Below are 22,832 nucleotides of genomic sequence, written 5' to 3'. Positions count from 1 at the left end.
CACCTGCGGCTTTCGTCACCGCAGTTATTTTGAATTTGACGATTTCCTAACGTGCGACAAAGCTCTCAAGTGAATCTCCTCTGTTTCTGCAGTGACGTGTGGGAGGCAGTGTTTGCGTGGGTATCACGGTGGGGCGGCGGTGGGGGGGGGGGGTCTGCCGTGGTTATCACTGCCATCCAAACGTTCACTGGGTTTAACCTCTCGGAAAGGTCGTTGGAACAAGTCACGGGCTCGAAGATGCGATGACCAACGGTCAAGAACAACGATGGAATGGCAGCCAAAGAACCGAACGCACCGGTGGAGCGACGATGTCGGCTCGTGTACTGCCACAAATGAACCACGACACCTCGCTGGTCTCGTCAGGGAGCACAAACCATCAGGGGATACTCCGGCCATCCTCGCGGCATGCACGGCGCTTTCGGGTGCCCTTCTGCGGCCGTCTGGAACGCTCTTCCGATATTAGGGAGCCACTGCAGCTATGCACTTGTAAATCATCTCGATTGGAAACTAATTTCTTTAGAAAATATTTTAGTGCCTTCGTTTGTTTGGCCGTCCCCCGCACCTCCGATTAGTACAGTTGGCTACGTACGGTACGAAAAAAGTTCAACATACAGTACATGCGTACATTATTTACATCCCGGGATCATGCGAGGCTTGGCAGTGGCTTGTGGAGGCTTTAATTCAGCAGTGGATTGACCATGGCTAATGATCATAATATATTGAGCATCGTGTCTGTGGCCTGTGTACGTGTGCGCACACACACGGACGTGCGTTGGAGTGTACGTGTGTGCGTGACAACATAACGATGCAGTTTTATAAAGCTCCGCGGACCGACACCTCGACAAATCATCGCGAGGATTTCCCAGCTTCGTTCCTCCAGTGCAATGGAATCGGTCTCGCGTGCGCAGGAGCGCGATTGATGTCTGCATCACAAACGCACGAGTTATGGCAGCAGACTGTGGTGGAGCCCTTCATCCAGCAGTAGATCGACCGTGGACGATGATGACGATGACGGCGACGACACTGCTCATGTTGCTCGAAGTAGCAGATAACAACTCCTTGGATGGGAGTTTATTTCACTGTTTGCGGCGATCGTAAGATTCTCATTTTTCAAGGCAATTTGTGAGTGAGTGGGAAAGGCGCGCACTTGACGCTCGCTCGCTCGCTTGGGGAGGTAGAGGAAGTAGAGGAAGTAGAGGCCCCCTCCGTGATGCGGTCACCACGCTCGGTGGCTGGCAGTGGCAGTGGCGGCGGTCGTGGCTGCGTGCGGTATTCGTGCTGTCAGATCTTTTGTGTACGCTGCGTTCGACAGTTCCTGCCTGCACACACAGCCCGTCGTTTCAGTCGCCGCCTGGCAACTTGGAAAGGTCGTTGTCACCTATTTGTGTTGTTATTCGTTGCTTTGTGGTTTAAAAGAGAAAAGATCAGATGCTTTTGTGCGAACCGTGGTGGCGCAGTCGTTTAGAGCGAGCTTGAAGCGCCGGACGCTTTCTTCATCGCGCGAGAGCTGAACTCGGGAAATTGCAGTTTGCGTAACTCGCCTTCCTCTCCAAGCTTCTGTATGTATGTATGTTGGATTTATTTTGCATCGCACGTAGCCAACTGCGATCGGAGATGACGGGGAAGGACAAAAAATCAAACACTGAAAGCAGTTCTAAAGAAATTAGCTTTAAATCTAGATGTAAAAGTGCATAACTCCAGTGGCTTCCTAATATTGGAAGGAAGAGTGTTCCAGATAGCCACAAAAGCGCATCTAAAAGTGCGAAATGCACTGACCTTCTTTGTTCAATGGCGAACCAAAAGCCGCTGCGAGGATGACCGGAGTTCGCGTGATGGTTTCGTTTTGATTTGCCAATGTCACCCTCAGTGAAGTAGTCGTCGGTGCACTCTTCACTGCACAGAAGCAGGATTAAAAGGAATATTTTGAAAGGTAGAGAAATGTTCGTGAGTACCAAAGGTATGTTTAAAAAAATATATATAAATAATTTGCAGACAAAATTAATTATATTTTACTCGTGCAGCAGAGGTCGCAACCGGGTACCCGATACCCGTACCCTACCCGATACCCGGCTACCCGTACCCGGCCGGGTACGGGTAGCCGTTTGCGACCCTGGTGCGGCCGGGTACGTGTACGGGTAGGCCGTGAGTCACTGGTGAGTAACCTTTTGTCACTCATTTCGGGTAGGGTACGGGTACGGGTAGGGAACGGGTACCCATTTGCGACCCTGGTGCGGCCGGGTACGGGTACGGGTAGGGAACGGGTACCCGTACCCGGCCGGGTACCCGTACCCGGCCGGGTACGGGTACCCATTTGCGACCCTGGTGCGGCCGGGTACGGGTACGGGTAAGGAATCAAAACCCGTTTGCGACCTCTGCCGTGCAGCTGTTTAAAAAAATAGTGCAAATGACTTTGAGTGTCGCGTTGGAACTTGCGCCGTTCGGATTGCACAAAGAGATGAGCGCGCAGGAACGGCGCCGCGATCTTGCAGAGCCACAGCCTCTGTGGAAGTTTCACTGGAGGCAGAGATATTGCTGCAAAGTGCTTCCTGACTGAGTAAGTTGCGGGTTCATACTCTTAGTTCTTTCGGTAAAGTCACGTAGGTAAAAAATTAAATAAAAATTAATAAAAATAAAAGAATAAAAATCACGACGTTTCGGAGGCAACACAAGTCTCCGTCATCAGGTGGGACCGTCGCAGCCAGATTTGCTGCATCAAGGTCCCAACTGATGACGGAGACTTGTGTTGCCTCCGAAACGTCGTGATTTTTATTTTATTTTTATTAATTTTAATTTAATTTTTTTTACCTACGTGACTTTACCGAAAGAACTAAGAGTATGAATCCTTGCAGTCACGAAAGCTTCAAATCTAGAATTAAGTTGCGTGTATTCTTTCCGCTTTTGGCGAATTTGGACCGTGATGTCGGCACACACCATGGCCTCCTCGTTCTCGAATTGCGTCAGGTGACCTTTCATGTCGACGAAAGCCGACGGCGCGTATAATTTTTTTACGGTTAATAGAGAGTAGCAATATCTATGGCGGCCTGCCAGATTCAACAACAAGCTGCGAACGTATTTTTCGATTTAAAGCTTTCGTGACTGCAGGGATTCATCTTCTTGGTTCTTTCGGTAAAGTCACGTAGAATGGAAATAATAAAATAATAATAAAAAACATAATAAAATAATTCTTCTCACAAGCTGCGAACGCGCTACCGCTGGGCCGCATGATCGCCCCACTGTCACAATGGATGAGAGGTAGCTTGGCTCTCCAACACACCGGTGTGCTGTACTAATAACGAATGTTCTGTTTACGTGACAAACCTTACTAATTGGCTGTGTCGGGTGGTGGCGGGTTTAACGACACATTTATATATTTTTACGCGATCTCAACCAAAAAACACCTGAATTGTGGATGATATTGGCCGCGAAAGCCTGCCACGTGTTCAACTGAGCAGTCCGTTCGGCCTGGCGTGCCTCGCGAATCGTGTGGCGGCGTTCCGACGCTCGTTGCCCAGTTGTCGGAGCTTCGCGCCGTGCGGCACGTGCGATTAGCGGCCGAGCGACGTTTGGCAATGTTTTGCCCGTCGGTTAATTCCTCCCACCGCTGCGCGCGGCCGATAAGGCTCCCACCAAATCCAGCGGCATCTGCTATCGGCCCATCTTGGAAACCGCGTAAAGCCGGGAAATGCGCCCTTCTCACGTGCACACTCGGATTTTTACACTGAGAGGGAAGAGAGAGCGTGTGAGTGAGTGAGAGAGATAGGAATGCGTAGATTGAGGAAAACACACCCAGGTTAATGACATCATCCAAATTAATTCTAGATTTGAAGCTTTCGTGACTGCAAGGATTCATACTCTTAGGTTTTTGTCGGTAAAGTCACGTAGGTAAAAAATAAAATAAATAAATAATATTGATAATGATAGAAATAAAATAATAAATCACGACGTTTCGGAGGCAACACAAGTCTCCGTCATCAGGTGGGACCGTCACAGCTAAATTTGATACAGTAAATTTAGCGTCGTGATGTATTATTTATTATTTAATTTATATTATTATTATTTTTTACCTACGTGCCTTTACCGAAAAAAACCTAAGAACATCATCCAAATGATATTTAGAAAGTTTAAGCGGCCTTGGGCGGGACACGTCGCTGCGAAGGGACGATGGCCTGATGGTCGAGATTGGCGACGGAGCGGCAGCCAAGGGATGGAACGCGTCCGAGAGGATGCTCGAGGAAGGGAGCGATGAGTTCGGCTCCTCGTGTGCAGGTCCCGGGTGGACTGCCATGCCGCAGGATCGTGATAGGTGGTGGCGGCTTGCGGAAGGCCTTAATCCAGCAGCGGGTTGACCGTGGATCATGATGATGAAAACAATTATAAATGTACTGCTCCCCCTGTTAACGTGACGGCAAACGCTGTGGACTTTACATCCCAGCGACTGCTGTCGGCTCGTCCCCGATGTCTACGCACAATACCCCACCTCCTGATGTTGTGCAAATGGAACATCGAGGAAACACTGTTGGTCCTTAATTATAGTTATTTTAAGCTGATTATTTCCGGCCAAATATAATGAGTACCCGGTACCCTTGCAGAGCTGCGTGGGTTTGAATGTGTCCATCACCACCCGTATGACATTGATGCCAGGCCGGGTTGTTTGATTTTGGAGCATATACATCATTAGCGAATTGACGGATTTGAATAGTAATTGCTTTGCAATAGCACTGAGCTTGGTACAGCTAAGATCCTGGGATCGAATATTGTGTTGCTGACACCTGTTATTAAAAATGAGCACTCGAGGGAAGTGGTGTTGATGGTCTTCATCCTGGTCACCAATAACTGCACAAAACAACAACATAACACTTTGCATAAAATAAATAGTTTGGCTCAATTGGTCAACAACAACAATAAAATAACATTCTGGCTTTGAATGTTGCTTTGACCGGCGTGTAATGAGCAGCTCTGGAGCACCGATGATTTTGGATCAAAGCGGTCGATTAAACGGGAGCTCCAAAGTGCTTCGGTGGTATCACCTTCCGCGGGGCATTCTCTAAAACACACTTGGCGGTGTTCTGCGCTGCTCTGCGCGAGTGCCCGAGGGTCACGTGACGGCACCTTCAACGTGCACTTATCTTGCCACCCTTGCTGTCGTGCGAACCCTCCAGCCGTGCAAGACAGCCAAAATTGCAATGCATATCGACGCACATTGCACATAACACCTCATGTAAGTTGTACATATTATTTCAATGCGTCCAAACCGCCGCCCCCTCCTGCCCCCACAATTCAGGGGTGGGGAACCTCTTTTCTGCCAAGGGCCATTTGGATATTTATATCATCATTCACGGGCCATACAAAATTATCAACTTTAAAATATGCCCGTTATATTTGGTCAAACATTTAATTAACTCACCCCTAATGTGATGGCTGGAACTGCTTATCTTTGGCGAGGCGTGTGATGTTGTTAGCTGCTATTGATGATGTTGCTGCTACTCGCAACTGTTTTTTTTCCAGGTTTGCTCCGAGATTTATTGAATTTCGAGTCCCGCCTGCGGTTGTCTTGGCAGGGCCAGACCAAATTATTTCGCGGGCCTTGTACGGCCCGCGGGCCGGACGTTCCCCACCCCTGCCCTATACACACGGCTGGCTGCGAGCGAACGCGTTGCGCACGCCAGAGAACGCCTTTACAACGCAGCCGCTGGCTCGGCCGACTCCAATGCGGTCCACATTTTTAAAAAATGCAACGGCGCAACCCTGCGAGTCGTCGCCTGCTCGTTCGCTCGTTCGCTCACTCCAGGTCGTCTCGCAGAACAGCCTCCACGAGAGGGAACCCTCGAGTGTATTTGGTCTACTCTTCCACGCCGATGAGACATCGCCCACAGTTTACCCCGCCACACGCGACTGGACACAAATGTGACTGCGAAGGGGGAGTAGAGGCCAGAGAGGGAGTTGAGCTGACACTCTGCTCGAAGAACGTTTCGCAGGGAGCGAGGGAGAGCCAGTCAAAGGCACAATAAAAGGATGTACGGCGTTGAGCCTGAGTCTACACAGATGGAGGGCTTCGGTAATGCAGCAGCAAAGTAGGAGCAACCTCCCAACTGTGTACACACGCCTCATACATTTGTCAAATCCGTTCGAGGCCCCACCGCCTCCCCACCAATGTCTATTTGTATGTACTTGCGAATTTGTTGATTTGGCCTAGGGCGCGATTGACTCTGTCGCATGAGGGAGGCCCCCTCTTGGTCCTTGCCTGGTAAAATATAAAAAAAACGTAATAGTTCAGTTAAGCTTTGAAATGCCATGGGCTTGATCGGGTCGTTCTAATGCCAGGCCCTATCGTGCGCGCCGTGCCGACGCGTGTAATATTGCACAAAATAAATACAAATAAATCCCGGACGCTGATACTTAATCCCCCTCCCCCGTAATCCCCGATGGGCTTAGCTGGCGCGCACGTTCGCCGTAGACATTATGTAGTGGGCTTTCACGTGACGGGGCAGCCCCGCGTGTACGTTCGGCCATCGTGGGATTTGGGTGGCTTTTGTGGGACAAAGCGTTTGATTTTCGGTGCCGTCACCAAAAGACATCGCCTCGATTTCAGCCTGTGACACTCTGGCACTCGATCGAGCCACTTCATTATTAATTTTATTACCGCTTCGCTTATTTTATCCAGGAAAGCCTCGCCGAGTCTCTTCTTCGGGAGGGTCTTGGCAAGCTGTCGCAGTTGGGGTGGCGATGATTGCTGCTGTGCGTTACCCCCTGTCGAATAATTTGTGGTAGCGATTTTCCAAATTGTAGGGCATGCAATGGCCGACTCACGAGGTCTCTAACGTTCATTGCGAAGCGGACGGCACGGGTCTATAGGTCACAGTGGCGTAACATGGTTGGCCTGGGCCCTGGTACAATGTATATGTACGTATGTTGAACTTCTTTCTCACCGTACGTAGCCAACCGTGCTGATTGGAGGTGCGGGGGAAGGACAACAAACGAAACACAAAAATCAGTTCTAAAGAAATGCGTTTTCAATATAGATTGAAAAGTGTATAGCTCCAGTGGCATCTTAACATCGGAAGGAAGAGCGTTCCAGACGGCCGCAGAAGCGCACCTGAAAGCGCGCGATGCGGCCACCGACTTCGTTCGATGGTTTAGCCAAAAGCTGCTGCCGCTGTGAGGATGAGCGGAGTGTCGCGTGATGATGGTTTATGTTCTTTGACGAGATCAGCGAGGTATTGTGGTTCATTTGTGGCAAGCACTTTGTGTGTCATGAATGGGACCTTACAATGCAGCTCGGCGAGCACTGGACAGACAATAATGCGATGGGCCCATTCACTATCTCTCCCGCAGTGGGCATTGAATCTTAAGAGCATTTATTCGGGCATTCATGCACTCCTCCCCCCCACCCTCATTTTCATCTCTTACAGAACACTCAGAGCTTAGGATGATGACACCAGGGGTTGTAGATTTTATTGAAACAATTTATTGAAACACGCGGTTTTAGACAGGTTTTCATTGCACTGTGATATGTGTGTTGTGCTGTGTTGTGTACCTGAATAGTTTTGTTAACAACGCAATACTTTTGGAGAAAAAAAGAAAAGGAATGTGATGGGCCCCCTACTCTTTGAAGCCTGGCGCCTCGGCCAATCACTGGCCCATGGGACGTGTCTGTGATCTGCCTAATTGGTATGGGAGAGTTATGTCAATGCCTGCTATCCCAGTAAAAAAAAAACTTTGCATCTTGCCATACTAAAGTGCTTTATGCTGTAGTATTTAAATGTGTTTGCCAGTCATCTCAGGAGGTTAACTCAATACATCTGGGTGTCTGTCCCATGACCCCTGTCTGCAAGCCTTCCGACACTTCACGTGGCCTCAAAGTGCACCGAGCTAGTTACAAGTGCTGCTATGGTGATGTCACCGCCACTTAGTGGCTGTTGTTGTGTTGCGGGGAGTGGTGGTGCAGTGGTTCACGCTATGCCCTATGAACCCGGTAACCTGCATTTGAATCCACGCCGTAGCTAAATTACTTGGCAAGTAGTGTCTGAATCTGTACTGGACCTCCCCAAGATGAACTCAATCTTAAAGGAGAGCCTAGTGCAGTGTGTGAACGTCAGCACAGGTGAGACAAAAACTGCCGTGCGTGATGCTGGCCGCAACACCCTCCCATGCACCAAAACGGTCTTAATAGGTGCTCGCTAAGACTACCTGTCCCAACAGCCGATTTCATCGCTTCCATCTTGACTGTGGGCACCCACTGTCGCTTGTTCCCTCCTTTGTAACCATTTCTGTGGGTTCATCATCATCACTGATCGTGTCTCCACTGATGGATAAAGGCTTCCCCAAGCCATTGCCATCTCTCGCGGTCTCAACGATGCAACAATCCATCCATGGCAGCCTTGATTCTCTTGTCTGCATACATTCTCTCCAGGACTGCCTTGCCCGCTGAGAGAAGTAATTCTCCCGCGTGGGAATTATGACAAGGGGGGACGATAAATGTTGAAATGAGGATCCTGTGGGCCACTGTGTTGCGATTTGCGAAGCGCTCCTTATCTCACGCTTCTGCCAACACCTGAACCCTGAGACAAGCTTGCTGGGACAAAAGCTAATTACACCCAACCGTAGGTGGTCGGCACGTTCCCCTCTCGCCAATAAAATTCAACCTCTCTTCGTTTTTTTTCGGGGGCAGTTCCTCCGTCCCGTGGGGAAATGAAGAAGGCTAAAAAATTAACCCATAAAAACTAAGTTTTTCACTATAAATCCTTTATATGTGTGGCATCGGGGTGGCTAGAGTCCTCTCGTCCTCTGGCTTGAGATGGCTGCCACCTATGGGTCAGATGATTGTGTGCCAGCATTAACCAATTGGTAAATAAATATTTTAAAAAAATTCCCTAAACAGTGTAAAATTTTGGAAAAAATTTTTTCACGAAAATTCATTGTCACGCACAACGAGTCTGTGTGCAAAATGTCAGCTCGATTGGATCACGGGAAGTGGGTTAAAAAACGACCGAAAGATTTGCACGGTCCTAAGCAAGCAAGCAAGCGAACTTAATATAAAGGATTTAAAAAGGTGGCCAATATACGACTTGAACTCCGTCACCGACCGAGCAGCCTCAGTCGTCGTAGTAAAGTAAATAAATAAATAAAAGGGAAAGAAGACAAATCCCGATTAAAGCGCACCCAGAAATGTTTCGTTCTGACACTAATTGGCGCCGCCGCTGTAATTCAGGACACTCTTTTCGGATGAATTCTCCCCGCTGGCGCGTCTCCGAATTTAGCCATGCGACATGGCTCGGTCACGGGGGGGGGGGGGGGGGGGCGGAATTCGCAAACCCCCTCCCCCCGCACTGGCGCTCGCCCGGTACCGCCGCGTGGCGCTCCTTGACCCGCTCCTGTGACCGACGCCACTTTCTCGCTCTCTCTCTGTGTGTGCGCTTGGTCCTCTCCTCTCCCCTCCCCGCCTCCCCCCGACCTCCCGCGAAGGGTTAAACAAAAGAACCCCCACGCGGGATTGCGCCGTCCGATAACACCGCGGAGAACTCGAGCGCGTCGAGCAGAGTGCGTCTGCTGGGGGGCGTTCGGAGGAGGTCCGTCGTCGGCGGGTGTTCGTCGGCGCGGGTTTGCAACGTGGACACGCGCGGGCCGAGCCGAGCGGTGCGGCTGGTTACTGGCGGCGGGTACTGACGGCGTGCGTGTGCACGTGTCCGTTCGCAGAGCCGTTCCGCGATGGAGCAGAGCCACTCCGGCCTCGGCGTGAGGACAGAGGTAAGCGCCGCTCCACTCGGTTGTTGAGTGTGACTCCGCGGGTCCGCGCGGGTGAACGCGGGCCGACGCCGGCTGACGCGTGCCGCGCGTCCTGTTGTGCCGATGCCGCCGTGTGTTGTTCGTCGCGACGTCTGACGTTTCGCTCCGCGTGTGTGCTGTGCCTAAAGAAGAAGCTCGCAGAGCGTGGACAATATTTCGGGCATCGCGACGAACAACAACGACCAGAAAACAGATCGGGAAATATTTGTCGTACGTCTGTTTCCTGCTGTGCGCAGTGACTTACCTTGTACATTGTTTGTGCAGTTACTTGCTTGATGCTTCGATCACTCGCTTGCTAAAAGCTATAAAGCTCTTGCAGTCGTTTTGTTTGTAATCTCAGTTTATAGGCAGTAACGGCGTGAAATTATGGAGGGAAGGATCCACCCGACCCCCGCCCCTACCCCAGCGATTCCGCCAAAATATTTGTCGTCAATTAGCTTTTTGTGAGATGTGTCAATTGCTCGCGAGCCTTTCGTGGCCGCAGGGATGACGTTCGACCCCATCGCACGCCGGCGCACACACTCGTCGCGCCACGTCCATGCCTGCGTCGTCATCTTCGTAATAACAACGAAACCAATAATCACGACCGATATTAATGAATCGGCGCATCGTTCTGGCCCGAGTCTGAGCGAGCCTTAGACGTGTCGAGAGAAGCACGGACGTGATTGGCCTCCTGTGTGGCGCCCTCCGTTTTCAGCGCGGCGTTGCGAGTGCGTGGTGGTTTTTTGGTCTCTTTGTCAGTTTCCTTCGCAGGAGCGCATCGATTCTCGCCGATCCACACAATAGCTCGAACCCGACGGTGCAGTGCTACACCCCCCGCTGCCCCCCCCCGACAGCAGGGGCTGGGTTGTGAAACTGTTTACCCACTGCGTCGTTCCCATTGTCCAAGAGAATGGGAACGACGCGGAAAAGTGTGCGCAAAGAAGGACAGAGGGACAGGTGGCACGCTCGGAATTGCGCTGAGCGACAGACAAACGCACACATTCACGTATGTTGACCTTCAACAATTTTCAATTCGAGTACGACGTTTTGCACCGGTGTGTTGAACGAGTAACGTTTTGGCATGTTTTGTCTTCGTGACTCACCTTGCTAATTGGTTGTGTCAGGTGGTGGCGGGTTTAACGGCGCACTTAGGTTTACGCGATCTAACCCCAAAAAAAACCTCTTATGGATAATATTGGCCGCGAAAAGCCGACGTGTTAAACTGATGTTGACCTTCTTTTGCACCGTACGTAGCCAACCGTGCTAATCGGAGGTGCGAGGGAAAGACAACAAACTAAACACAGCAAGCAGTTCTAAAGCAATGAGCTTTTAATCTATATTTAAAAGTGCATAGCACCAGTGGCTTCCTCATATCGGAAGGAAGAACGTTCCAGACGGCCGCAGAAGCGCATCTGAAAGCGCCGTGCGATGCAGTGACCGTCGTTGTTCGACGGTCAGCCAAAAGCAGCTGCTGCTGCGAGCATGGCCGCAGTTTGCGTGATAGTTTATTCAGTAGTGGATAGATTATGGCTGATAAATATCATGACGATGATGGCTGACGTGGAAGGTGGGGGGACTAAAGGTGCTGCGGGGGGGGTAAGCGAGGGCGAGATAACGAGAACCCCTTCCCTCTTCCTCCGTGTTTGTGTCGCGGTGAGCGAACGGTTCGTGGCGGCCCACGGGCCAAAGGGGAGGTGAGTCCCACGTCCGCTCTGTGCGCGAGGGCACAGCTTGCCTTGGCGACGGCTAACCCCGACTGGAGCCTCTCACCACTCAGGGGGGGGGGGCTCGATCGAGCAATCCGTTGCCCTCCTGGAAATCGGCCACCACTGACAATGGAGACGATCGAATTTCGCGGCATTGTGTTGCCGAGTCCTTCATATCGAAAACGCTGTAATCTGCACACAATTAACGAGTTCGGCCGTGGACAATTGCCAGAACGCAGTGTGGACATTTGCCCGACTGCCAGGCCGAACGGCAAAACAAGCGTTATTTTTGTTTTGGTCAGCGTGTTGCTGCCACTGCTACTGTGGCAGCAGCAGCAGGTTGTTGAATGAAATACATTAACACATTTTGTCTGCCGGATCGCACACTATTGAAATGTGCTGAAATGCAGGCTCAATGGGGAAATGTGTTTTTGGTCGGAATGCAAATGCTGCTGCTGTGCGAAACACATTTGCACGTCGCAGCTCCCGCTATCAACAGTTGCTCTCGTGCACCGTGTGTCTTCGGAGTACTATAGCGCTCTCCTGTAGACGGCGGAAGGCGGGATCGGTGGCGCAGCTGTTAGCGCGCTGCGCGATAAATTTGGCGAGCCGAGTGTGATTCGGGGCCACGTTGGTTATGACCACCGGCGAGTGAGACCTGAGCCGGTCCTTCGACAATCCGCAACCGACCAGTGCGGTGAAGTATGGTCAAACAATGCCCACTATCACCACAACATGGGGTGAGAGGGGGGGGGGGGGGTGCGTAATCCAGCAGTGGATTAACAAACGACTGAGCATTTATAATTGTATATAAGTTAATAATTGTATATAAATGTATAATTGCATTCTTTTTGGTATTTCAATCCACGATATATATTTAAAAAATATATTTTAATTATTTTCTACATGTTGTCCAACTGACCGATGGCGGAGGGTTCGAGTGCGGGGGGGGGAGGAGGAACACCTTGCCGGCAATCTTCATTTTCCAAATGGAAGTTGCTCCGTGCCTCTACGCGATTTGCTTTCTAAACGTTTCGGTAATCTTCGCGCGTGTAATGCCCTGCAGCCAGCGGACGGCTGTTTTTGAAAAGAATCCCCGCTTGCATTGAGTGCGTCTGCACACAAATGTGTGCTTTAATTGCAATGAGTTCAACCGCCACCTCTTCAGTGGCGGGTGTTTGGGAGAGAGGTGTGTGTGTGGGTGGGTGGGGGGAGTGTGCATTAGCCACGCGCCTTTTGCGGATTCCCTCGCTAATGAATACGCAGTTCCGGAGCGTGCACGCAGCGGCGTGGCGCCAAAACTGGTCTCAATCGCCGGGGCTTCTTCGTCCCTTTATCTCACGTCGATCGATGTACACATCTCGAGATGTGCTCGAGCGGCATTGCGGACACTTTGATGGGGAACGGCAGTGACAGTGGCACGTCTCTTTGTCACACGCACCGTCGGGTAAATTGCCTCCCCCCGCACACAGCTGAATTGGTCTCGGGGCTCGTTAAACCGTACTTCCCCACGCCGCTCCCTGCACTCGTCGGTGTGGGAGCGTTGGTGCCATTCGCCACTGAGGTTATAGCCGTGGCCGGGAATTAAACTCGCCGGGTTCATAGCGCAATGCACTACCCCACTGCGCCCGCCTTGTTCGTTACCGTTTTCACCTCATGGTGAGTACGGTAAACGTGTACCGCCATTTAGTCAATCGACTGCTAGATGAGGGCCTTCCTGCGTCATGCGTGTCATGGGGGTTGTGTTTGACCGTACTTGGCCACACTGTAAGCCACCTTATTTTTTGTGTTACGTTTTCTGATCAGTTTTCGGCTCACACGTTATGGTGGATTTTTATTTTTTAGCCGTCAAAAAATGTTTCGCGTGTGAGTGGCTGCTGTTTAGCGATAATGCCTCAATACACGGCGCGTGGGTGCAACCCCTCCGTGAGAGGAATCCATATCTCATAGCGGAACATATGTACGAGAGGACGATTTAATGTAGAATTTCGCCTTCGGCCGTGGACACACGGTGCGTGCATTTACACGACGTGCACAATAACCACCGGGGCGCTACTTGCAGAAGAGCGGACACGTCGCAGATGAGTGATGTTCGTACATTTCGTCCCGCGGAGAAATTGTCACCCAGCGTGTTACAAGTGGCGGAGAATTGACGAACTAAACCACCGATGGTGAGCTAACCTGCTGCATGCTCTAGTGTTGCCAAATTTGCATTGGTATTTTTTGGTATTTTAATACGCGATGTGAAATATACTTAATAATTTTAGACTGTTACCGAGCCGACTGGAAGACCCCATACATTGAATGAATGCAGTGTCACCACCATATTATCCATTATTACGTATTTCTTTCGAACTAATTTTCGTGTTCAGTTTCTTGTCCTTCTCTCGCACCTCCGATTGGCACGGTTGGCTACGTACAGTGCGAAATAAGTTAAACGTTCATACATTTTACGTAAATGAGTGAGTTTATTTGATTTGTTACGCGGATTATCCCGTTTAGCCAATTGCCCAGCTACTTTACGGAGGAGGTCTGTGGATTGTGAGCACAGCAGCAGCTACAAAAACAAAGACATAAATATTGCAAAGGACGTGAGCAGTGTCCTTAAGGAATATTGCCCCACTTACAAACGAGAGAATAGCTGGTAACGATGTGGCCCTGTAATTGCTTGCTGACGCCATTGCTCACAAAAGGGCCTTACTGGAGGGAGCTCTTGAGCAGTGTTTCTTCACTAATTTTCAGAGGGTGGGGGGGGGGCACTTTCACCGATAAGACTTCATCAGCGTGAGGTCCTCCATGCCGCCTGCAAGGGGTTGTTTTCACATTTGTGTATTGTTGGGGCTGCCAGGAGCCCGTGGGTCTTGCAATGAAGTACCACTGCTCTAGACAGCGCCGCTCGATGGGCCTGCTTGTCCACGCTGGCCAGACGGCTTGCAAGAGGTGGGAGTACGCACAATTCACCCCACCACATGCAACCTGCCCATTGACTAGCTGCGGCATAACCTGTTTTAACCGCTGGTTGGGCAGAGGAGTTTGTGGGTGGTGGATTGACGCAACTTTGCCCCCTTTATTTCAGCTTCGGGGCTGACAGATGCTACCGTGGTGCAGTGGTCACAGCGGCGCACTGAACCTGCGATCCAGAGACTTGGATTATGGTTAGTTAGTTAGTTAATCTTCTTCATCCCCGATGGGACATAAGGCCGCAGTGAGTCGCATCCACCTCTTCCTGTCCTTGGCAACATTTTGAGCCTCGTTTTAAGAGAGGTCGATCGTCGCCACCAGCTCGTCCTTGGCGGTGTTGCGCCAGGTTGGTCTTGGGTCCTAGTCCATTCTGAGGACATGTCCAAGCCATCTTGGCTTATGGCGCTGATAAAAAAAAATCACCGCTGCAAAAAATACAAATGAATAACCGTCGCTGGCGGTGGCAATAAATTCAGCCCAGTGCGATCAACGCAAGAATGGCAGAACGAAAAACCAAAACTAAAACCTTGCCTTTTTGTTTGCAAGCATGGTTTTAAATTTGCATCACTCAACATAACTGGATCCATGAACCACCCCTTCCTGTTTGATCAGTTCTCCCCACCTGCGACTTTCGCGAGGAGTATCGATCATAGTCTTGGCACCGTTTGCATCAATCTTTCTCAGGTTGTGGGATATCGAGGGGTCAGATATTGAGGCGTGAGATGCGGAGGTGTGAGGTAAAAACATTTTTTTTTCTAACATGCACAAAGCACACGAAAGATCGCGCGATGTCAATTGCGCCGGGCGTCATCGTCCAAATTAGACAAATTAAAATAAAACCGACTCGCAAATTACTCGATTGAGATCACACATGACAACACCACCCTCTACTGTGAAGCCTCCTGCAGGCTGTGCCTGTGGAACATAATGCCGATATGAGAGCCGTGCGCTATAAGAATGGCGCGCGAATACCAAATGTGCTCAATTATTATTTTCATTAATAGTGGACAGCCGGATGTGAAGCCCAGGACAAAAGTGACGGTAGTATCTACTGAGAATTGCCCTATGTCGTCGCTTGCTGTTGGCTCGCATCAAGTATTTTACATCGGTTTGGCGACGGTGGAGTGTAGTGGGATATACCGGTGAAACAGCGATGAGAGATGAAAAGAGCGAATGCTGAACACGTAGCCTCTTGTGACCAATGTTGTCCGTTAAAGAGGTGTGTTGGGTTCGATTGCGTAAATATGTGTCGTTAAACCCGCCACCACCCGACACAGCCAACTAGTAAGGTTTGTCACGTAAACAGGACGTGCCAATTCGTCACTAGTACAGCACACCGGTGTGTTGGGAGAGTAAATCCACGACATTTAGAATCTGAGTACGACGTCTCTCCAGTAATTACAACCAGCATCATCAGGCGACAGCCAGATTTGTGGAGAAATCCTCCTATTTCGCTTTTAAATAGAATGCTATTTGGCTGTGTCGGGAGGTGGCGCGTTCAACGACACATTTATACTTACGCAATCTAAGCCCCCAAAAAACCCTTCTATTATGGAAGAGCTAATGCGTTTTGAGATGTGGTGCTACAGAAGAACGGAGCGAGTTGGGCTGGTGGGGTGAGAGTCAGAGTGTAGATGTACTGAGAGAGAATGAATGCGAGCAGACAAGTCTGATGAGAAGGCTGGTGGCATGCGTGGGACATTAACCTCAGAGGGTTACAGCTGAGGCTGTGATGAGATGATTCTGCGGGAAAAATGGAAGAGGGGTGGGGGGAGAGATTAGTGAATGGATTATTTGGTAGGAACACTGCGAGACAGCTGTTGGGCACGGTGCGATGCGCTTTGACGGAACTGTCCGTGAGAAATAACAACTGTAGATCGTGAGGAGATGGAAAAGCATCTGTCTCAGACGGATAGATCAGCCGTGAAACGTTGACAGCTGACGTCAGTTTCTTGCGGTGAGTCCAGCACCGAGCCTACGATATCATCAACGCGGTTTGTGCAGAGCCTTTGGTTTTAATTGCCTTTTGTTTGGGTTCTGCTGGTGAGATTCTTTGATTGTAAATATATTCTTAGGTTTTTTTCGGTAAAGTCACGTAGGTAAAACATCAAAATTAATGAAAATAATTGTTTTATTTTATTTTATTTTCATTAATTTTGATGTTTTACCTACGTGACTTTACCGAAAAAACCTAAGAATATGATTCCTTGCAGTCACGAAAGCTTCAAATCTAGAATTGATTGTAAATGATCTGAGAGAAATAAAAAAAAACGCCTTTGTTCTGCGTGCATTGGTGCCGGAGGAATTTGGGGCATCATTGCAGTACAATGGCAAAGCAAATGTGTATTCAACAGAATTAAATCTAAAACGTCAACCAAGCTTTGTCAAGGGGGACACGTGTTTCTAAAGTCAACATTTTAGAGAGAGGATTTAGATACATAGAGAGGATTTGTATACGTAAATAAAAACGTGCCGACGACTGGTACACACGCATACAAAGATCTCCTGTATGGAGCATTGATATACTGTAGGGACACGTTGCTTTTAGCGAGCACCTATGAAGGGGCAGCATTGCGGGTGTGGATGGGTGAGTGGCTGGCCGCCTTTCTCTCCCCCAAAGTGGCGATGTTAACACACGGCAGCAGGATGCACGCACGCACGCGACCACATCACCCTGCATGCATCCGACCTCATCGGATCTCGCAAGCCAAGCAGGTTTGAGCCTCGATTTAAAGCTTTCGTGACTGCAGGGATTCATCTTCTTAGTTCTTTCGGTAAAGTCACGTAGAAGGGAAGTAATAAAATAATAAAAATAAAACATAATAAAATAAAATAATATTATTATGTTTTTTTTTATTACTTCCCTTCTACGTGACTTTACCGAAAGAACCAAGAAGAGGTTTGAGCCTGTTTGTCACGTGGCTGGGTGACCACCAGTGCGTGGGGAGCGGTGGTGGGGCGGTTAGCGCTACGCTAAGCTACGAACCCAGCGACACAGGTTCGATTCCCGCTCACGGCCTACGCTATTATCTGAACCGTTCTTGGGCCTCCCCTAGGTCAACTCAGCCTCAAATTCGTACCTGGTGCGGTGTATAAATATCACCACTGGAGAGGCAAAGGCGGCCGGGCGTGGTGCTGGCCACCCACCACATCATGTGCCGTAGTGGTCTTCATTGGTGCTCGCTAACATCTTGCTCCTAGAGTCAGTTAACGCTATACGGGGGATCTTTGTCTTTGTTTTGGTGGTTGTTGTAGATGTGGGGCTGTGAGTTGGGCAGCACTCTATGTTATACCGTATATGTAAACATATTTCTCACGTGGACAACGTCTTAAGATGGAATGCCTCATTTGCAAGATTGTCGATTGCAGTGCAGCAATTAATTCAGTCCACATTCAATTCGATTGATCTCAACGTCATTGTGCAACTCGGAAAGAAGCGGGAAAGCGATACAGAACCCATGCGTACGCGTGTCTATTCTTCCTTGTCAAAGCCATTATTAATATTAATTACAGCTTCTACAGACTTCACAATTGGCGCACGAGCCAGCGACGATCGCTGCACGCCACAGAAAAAAACCCGTAATCTCCGTTCCTGAAAGAATAGGTTGCGGTGAACGTAGTGTTCCCGACAATGGCGGGGATTATAATTCAAATCTAATAAGATAAACCTGCCCCTGCCGCCCGTCAGATGGTCACATTTGCTCTTTTTTTTACGGTGGCAAGAGATGTACGTTTGTTTGTATGTATGTTGAGCTTGTTTCGCGATCGTGCGTAGCCAACTGAACTAATCGGAGGTACGGGGGAAAGACGGCAAACTAAGCACAATAAGCAGTTATAAAGAAAGGCGCTTTCAATCTAGATTTAAAAGTGCATAGCACCAGTGGCTTCCTCATATCGGAAGGAAGAGCGTTCCAGACGGCCGTAGAAGCGCATTTGAAAGCGCACGATGCAGTGACCATTTTTGTTCGATGGTTAGCCGAAAGCTTCAAATCAAGATTATGGATGACCGGGGGTTTACGTGATGGGTTATTCAGCAGTGGTTAGTAAAAAAAAGAGAGTTTTCAATATAAATTCAAAATACAAGGAGTTGACCACAATGCCAGTTCTTCAGGAAGTGGTGTTTTTTCGTTGTTGTTGCATAGCCATTCAGGCCGAGAGTTGTTAAGCGCGCGGAGTTGCGACGTTTGCGCGGGTACGGACGACTCTTCGACCGTCCATAACTCGGCATCGTTAATGCTTCACTCTTCCACGGCGGTTTGATGAATTCTCACAATTTTGAGGCTGTGATTCAATTTAAGAATCAATCAATTTTTCTCTCTTTGCCTCGCTTGTATTACGCATCTCGTCACATGTGTGTCTGTCTGTCTACCTTATCAACTGTATTTGCTCATTAAATGCCCATGCATGTGGCATACATTGTCAATAATTGATCATTAAACACACAATTTGCTATCACTATAGTTAGTTTGGTATTCGTAAAATAAATAAATTAATATTGAGGATTACGCAATATTTTTTTTTACCAGCTAAGGCCCAGGTAATTGGTTCATGAATGCATCACGATATACCGCGTAATAACATTGATATATAGTGTTTCAATACGAACTTCCATCGTGCATACGATTCCAATTATTTGAATTTACTCAACGACAGATTCATCATCGTCAGCCACGATCTCTCCCTTCCCATGCCCTCTGTCACCGTCACAAACGTGGACATTGACAACGAAAAAATAGAGCAAAATATTAAGAAGCGGTGCAGGGAGGCCAGCGGAGACTCGTGCTTACTCAATATAAATAGTTAACACGACAACACAGGTGTGATATTGCGAGTGCCATCACATATTCTCCTCTGTGCACAGTGGTAGGAGCGGAGTGGTGGTGCAGCGGTGGTGCAGCTGGATCGCTCACTAAGCTCCGTGAACCCCGTGATCCTGGTTCGATTCCCGGCCACGGCGAGGGATAACCCCCGTGGCATTTGTCCAGCAGTAGATCGACAAAGGGCTGTGAATTCATCTTCTTGGTTCTTTCGGTAAAGTCACGTAGAAGGGAAATAATAAAATAATAAAAATTAAACATAATAAAATAATATGTAAATTATTTTATGATTAGTTTAACACGTAGGCTTTCGCGACCAATATTGTTCATAATCAACGATTTTTGGGTTTAGATCGCGTTATTTATAAATGTGTCGTAACCCTCCACCACCCGACACGGCCAATCAGCAAAAAAAGTGTCACGTTGACAAAAGACAAATAGTTCACTGCTTTAGCCCACCGGTGTGTTGAAGCGTGAAACCACAACATTTACAATTTGAGTACGACGTTTCGCTGGTAATTGCATCCAGCATCATCGGGCAATTCGCCAGAATGGTGAGGCTCTGCTGTGTCTCCCGTTCTTATATAGAGCAGCAGCAGGGTGACGTCATCATTAACTCATTAACTCATCAGGTGCAAAGATTTGAGGGGGGGGGTTATTGTAATTATATACTTGATTAGTAATAAGGCTATTGTTACGATGCGAGTTGTAGATTAGTAATCATTTGGAATGTGTTCTATTGTGATTATGCTACATTAATAATCAGTTAGTGCTTGTTTCCCTTATAAGGAATTGTAATGCATCTTATTTAATAATACGCTTCCAGGCCGCACTAAGCCTGTAGCTGTCTGAGCGATTAAAGTTATTTCTGTTTCTCTCAATCTCAATGGATTCTCTAATTAGTCTTTGCCAGTAGTAACTAGTTTTACACAACACTTCAACGTTGTCAAAATCAATTGAGTGTCCCTGTTGACAAGCATGTTCTGCCACTGCCGACAGTTGTGTTTGCGATAGTTTAATATTTCTCTGGTGTTCTTTTAGTCTTACACTAACGTTACGCCCTGTCTGTCCAATATAGCATCTGCCACATACACAATTAATCCGATATACACCTTCTGTTGATAATTTAGGTAATTCGTCTTTAGTGCACGTTACTAATTGTTGAATTTTGTGTACTGTACCAAATCTTACTGTAATGTTTTGCTTTTGCAAAACACGGGCTAATTTGTCAGTTACTCCTGAGATAAATGGTATTTTTATTGTTTTAATAATCTGATCGCTTTCAGCAGTGTTGCTTTGCGATCGTGATTTGGCATTTAGTGCTCTGTTAATTTGAGCATTATTGTAGCCATTCTGTCTTAGTGCTTCTTTAACATGTTTAATCTCTCTCACTAGACTTTCATCATCTGACACTGTTTTAGCCTGAGTATGACCCAGCTCAGAAATCCTCTCTAATCAAGACGCTCATACATCGGGCTAAAACAGTGTCAGATGATGAAAGTCTAGTGAGAGAGATTAAACATGTTAAAGAAGCACTAAGACAGAATGGCTACAATAATGCTCAAATTAACAGAGCACTAAATGCCAAATCACGATCGCAAAGCAACACTGCTGAAAGCGATCAGATTATTAAAACAATAAAAATACCATTTATCTCAGGAGTAACTGACAAATTAGCCCGTGTTTTGCAAAAGCAAAACATTACAGTAAGATTTGGTACAGTACACAAAATTCAACAATTAGTAACGTGCACTAAAGACGAATTACCTAAATTATCAACAGAAGGTGTATATCGGATTAATTGTGTATGTGGCAGATGCTATATTGGACAGACAGGGCGTAACGTTAGTGTAAGACTAAAAGAACACCAGAGAAATATTAAACTATCGCAAACACAACTGTCGGCAGTGGCAGAACATGCTTGTCAACAGGGACACTCAATTGATTTTGACAACGTTGAAGTGTTGTGTAAAACTAGTTACTACTGGCAAAGACTAATTAGAGAATCCATTGAGATTGAGAGAAACAGAAATAACTTTAATCGCTCAGACAGCTACAGGCTTAGTGCGGCCTGGAAGCGTATTATTAAATAAGATGCATTACAATTCCTTATAAGGGAAACAAGCACTAACTGATTATTAATGTAGCATAATCACAATAGAACACATTCCAAATGATTACTAATCTACAACTCGCATCGTAACAATAGCCTTATTACTAATCAAGTATATAATTACAATAACCCCCCCCCTCAAATCTTTGCACCTGATGAGTTAATGAGTTAATGATGACGTCACCCTGCTGCTGCTGCTCTATATAAGAACGGGAGACACAGCAGAGCCTCACCATTCTGGCGAATTGCCCGATGATGCTGGATGCAATTACCAGCGAAACGTCGTACTCAAATTGTAAATGTTGTGGTTTCACGCTTCAACACACCGGTGGGCTAAAGCAGTGAACTATTTGTCTTTTGTCAACGTGACACTTTTTTTGCTGATTGGCCGTGTCGGGTGGTGGAGGGTTACGACACATTTATAAATAACGCGATCTAAACCCAAAAATCGTTGATTATTTTATGATTGGCATCATGACACAATGGTAGTACCGCGTTGCTAGCCTTCGCTGTGGGGTTGCATCATTGCTGCTCATGTCATTATGAGTAGTGTACAAAGGTGGGTATTTGGCTTGTTGGAGATCGAGGTTTTTATGCGGGCGTGTGAAAAAATGGGATGTGTGGGCACCTGCTGAAAATGATGGTTACACCATCGTGCAACTGTAGGTTACTAAATACAAATCTAAGTTACTGGACAAAAATAAAGTGCAAATTGCTTCAAAAACATGTGGGAAAATGCTTAAATGTATTTGAAGTAAACAAATGCACGTGGTGTTAATGATACATTGATACGTGCGAAAAGGGGTGGATTTGTGAACATCCAGAAATATATATATACTGTACCTCTGACCAACGTGGAAGAGAGTAGGCCGAAATAACCTCGAGTGGATGCCCTTCCCGCAGAAGTGGCGTGAGAGGGTAAATTGCAGAGGCTGCAACCCATGCGAAATTGACATTTTTGTAGAGGGCGACAGTTTTACACCGTGCACAAATATCGCACCTGGGATGTGTGGACCCCGTGGGGCTGTCGGGCTACGTGAGGGCCCGATACGTGACGTAACAGCTGTGTTATTCAAAGCACAAAGACAAAGATCCCCCGTGTAGCCTTAAATACTGTTGGGGCAAGTGCTGTTAGTGAGCACCTGTGAAGGCCGGCACGGCACACGAGGGGGTGGGTGGCCAGCACCACGCCCGACCGCCTTTGTCTCCCCAGTGGCGATGTTTCCACACCGCACCAGGTACCCATTTGAGGCTGAGTCGACCTAGGGGAGGCCCAGGACCGGTTCAGATAATCGTCGCTGGTGTTGGCCGTGAGCGGGAATCGAGCTCGGGTTGCCGGGTTCGTAGCGCGGCACGCTAACTGCCCACGCACACAGACACGCACACAGACACGCACGCGCGCTCACTCACTCTCGTGTGATAGAGGCAGTGCCAGGCAAAGGCGGTCACCTTGAAGCGCAGGTGAGCGCA

General features: G+C 48.3%; 1 protein-coding gene across 7 annotated transcripts in view; it reads left to right on the top strand.

The window, feature by feature from the left end:
- The window catches only part of MCTP1 (multiple C2 and transmembrane domain containing 1), a 158,742-nt gene that overhangs the window by 28,524 nt on the left and 107,386 nt on the right, over nucleotides 1-22,832 (top strand). For 5 of the 7 annotated variants that reach the window (XM_078612555.1, XM_078612553.1, XM_078612557.1 and 2 more), the window contains one exon: nucleotides 9,694-9,744. The exons of 1 other annotated variant lie outside the window; for it this stretch is intronic. In XM_078612555.1, the coding sequence (XP_078468681.1) occupies nucleotides 9,694-9,744 (51 nt within the window). Of the gene's footprint in view, nucleotides 1-1,252; nucleotides 1,368-9,693; nucleotides 9,745-22,832 lie in introns of those variants that run through there. One more of the 7 variants, XM_078612562.1, reaches the window with a different exon arrangement.

This window comes from Lampetra planeri, chromosome 39 (genome assembly GCF_965212315.1).
Source record: "Lampetra planeri chromosome 39, kcLamPlan1.2.h2, whole genome shotgun sequence".
Taxonomy (NCBI): domain Eukaryota; kingdom Metazoa; phylum Chordata; class Hyperoartia; order Petromyzontiformes; family Petromyzontidae; genus Lampetra; species Lampetra planeri.
Note: the sequence above shows the minus strand (reverse complement) of the source record. Positions and strands in the feature narration are given on the sequence as shown.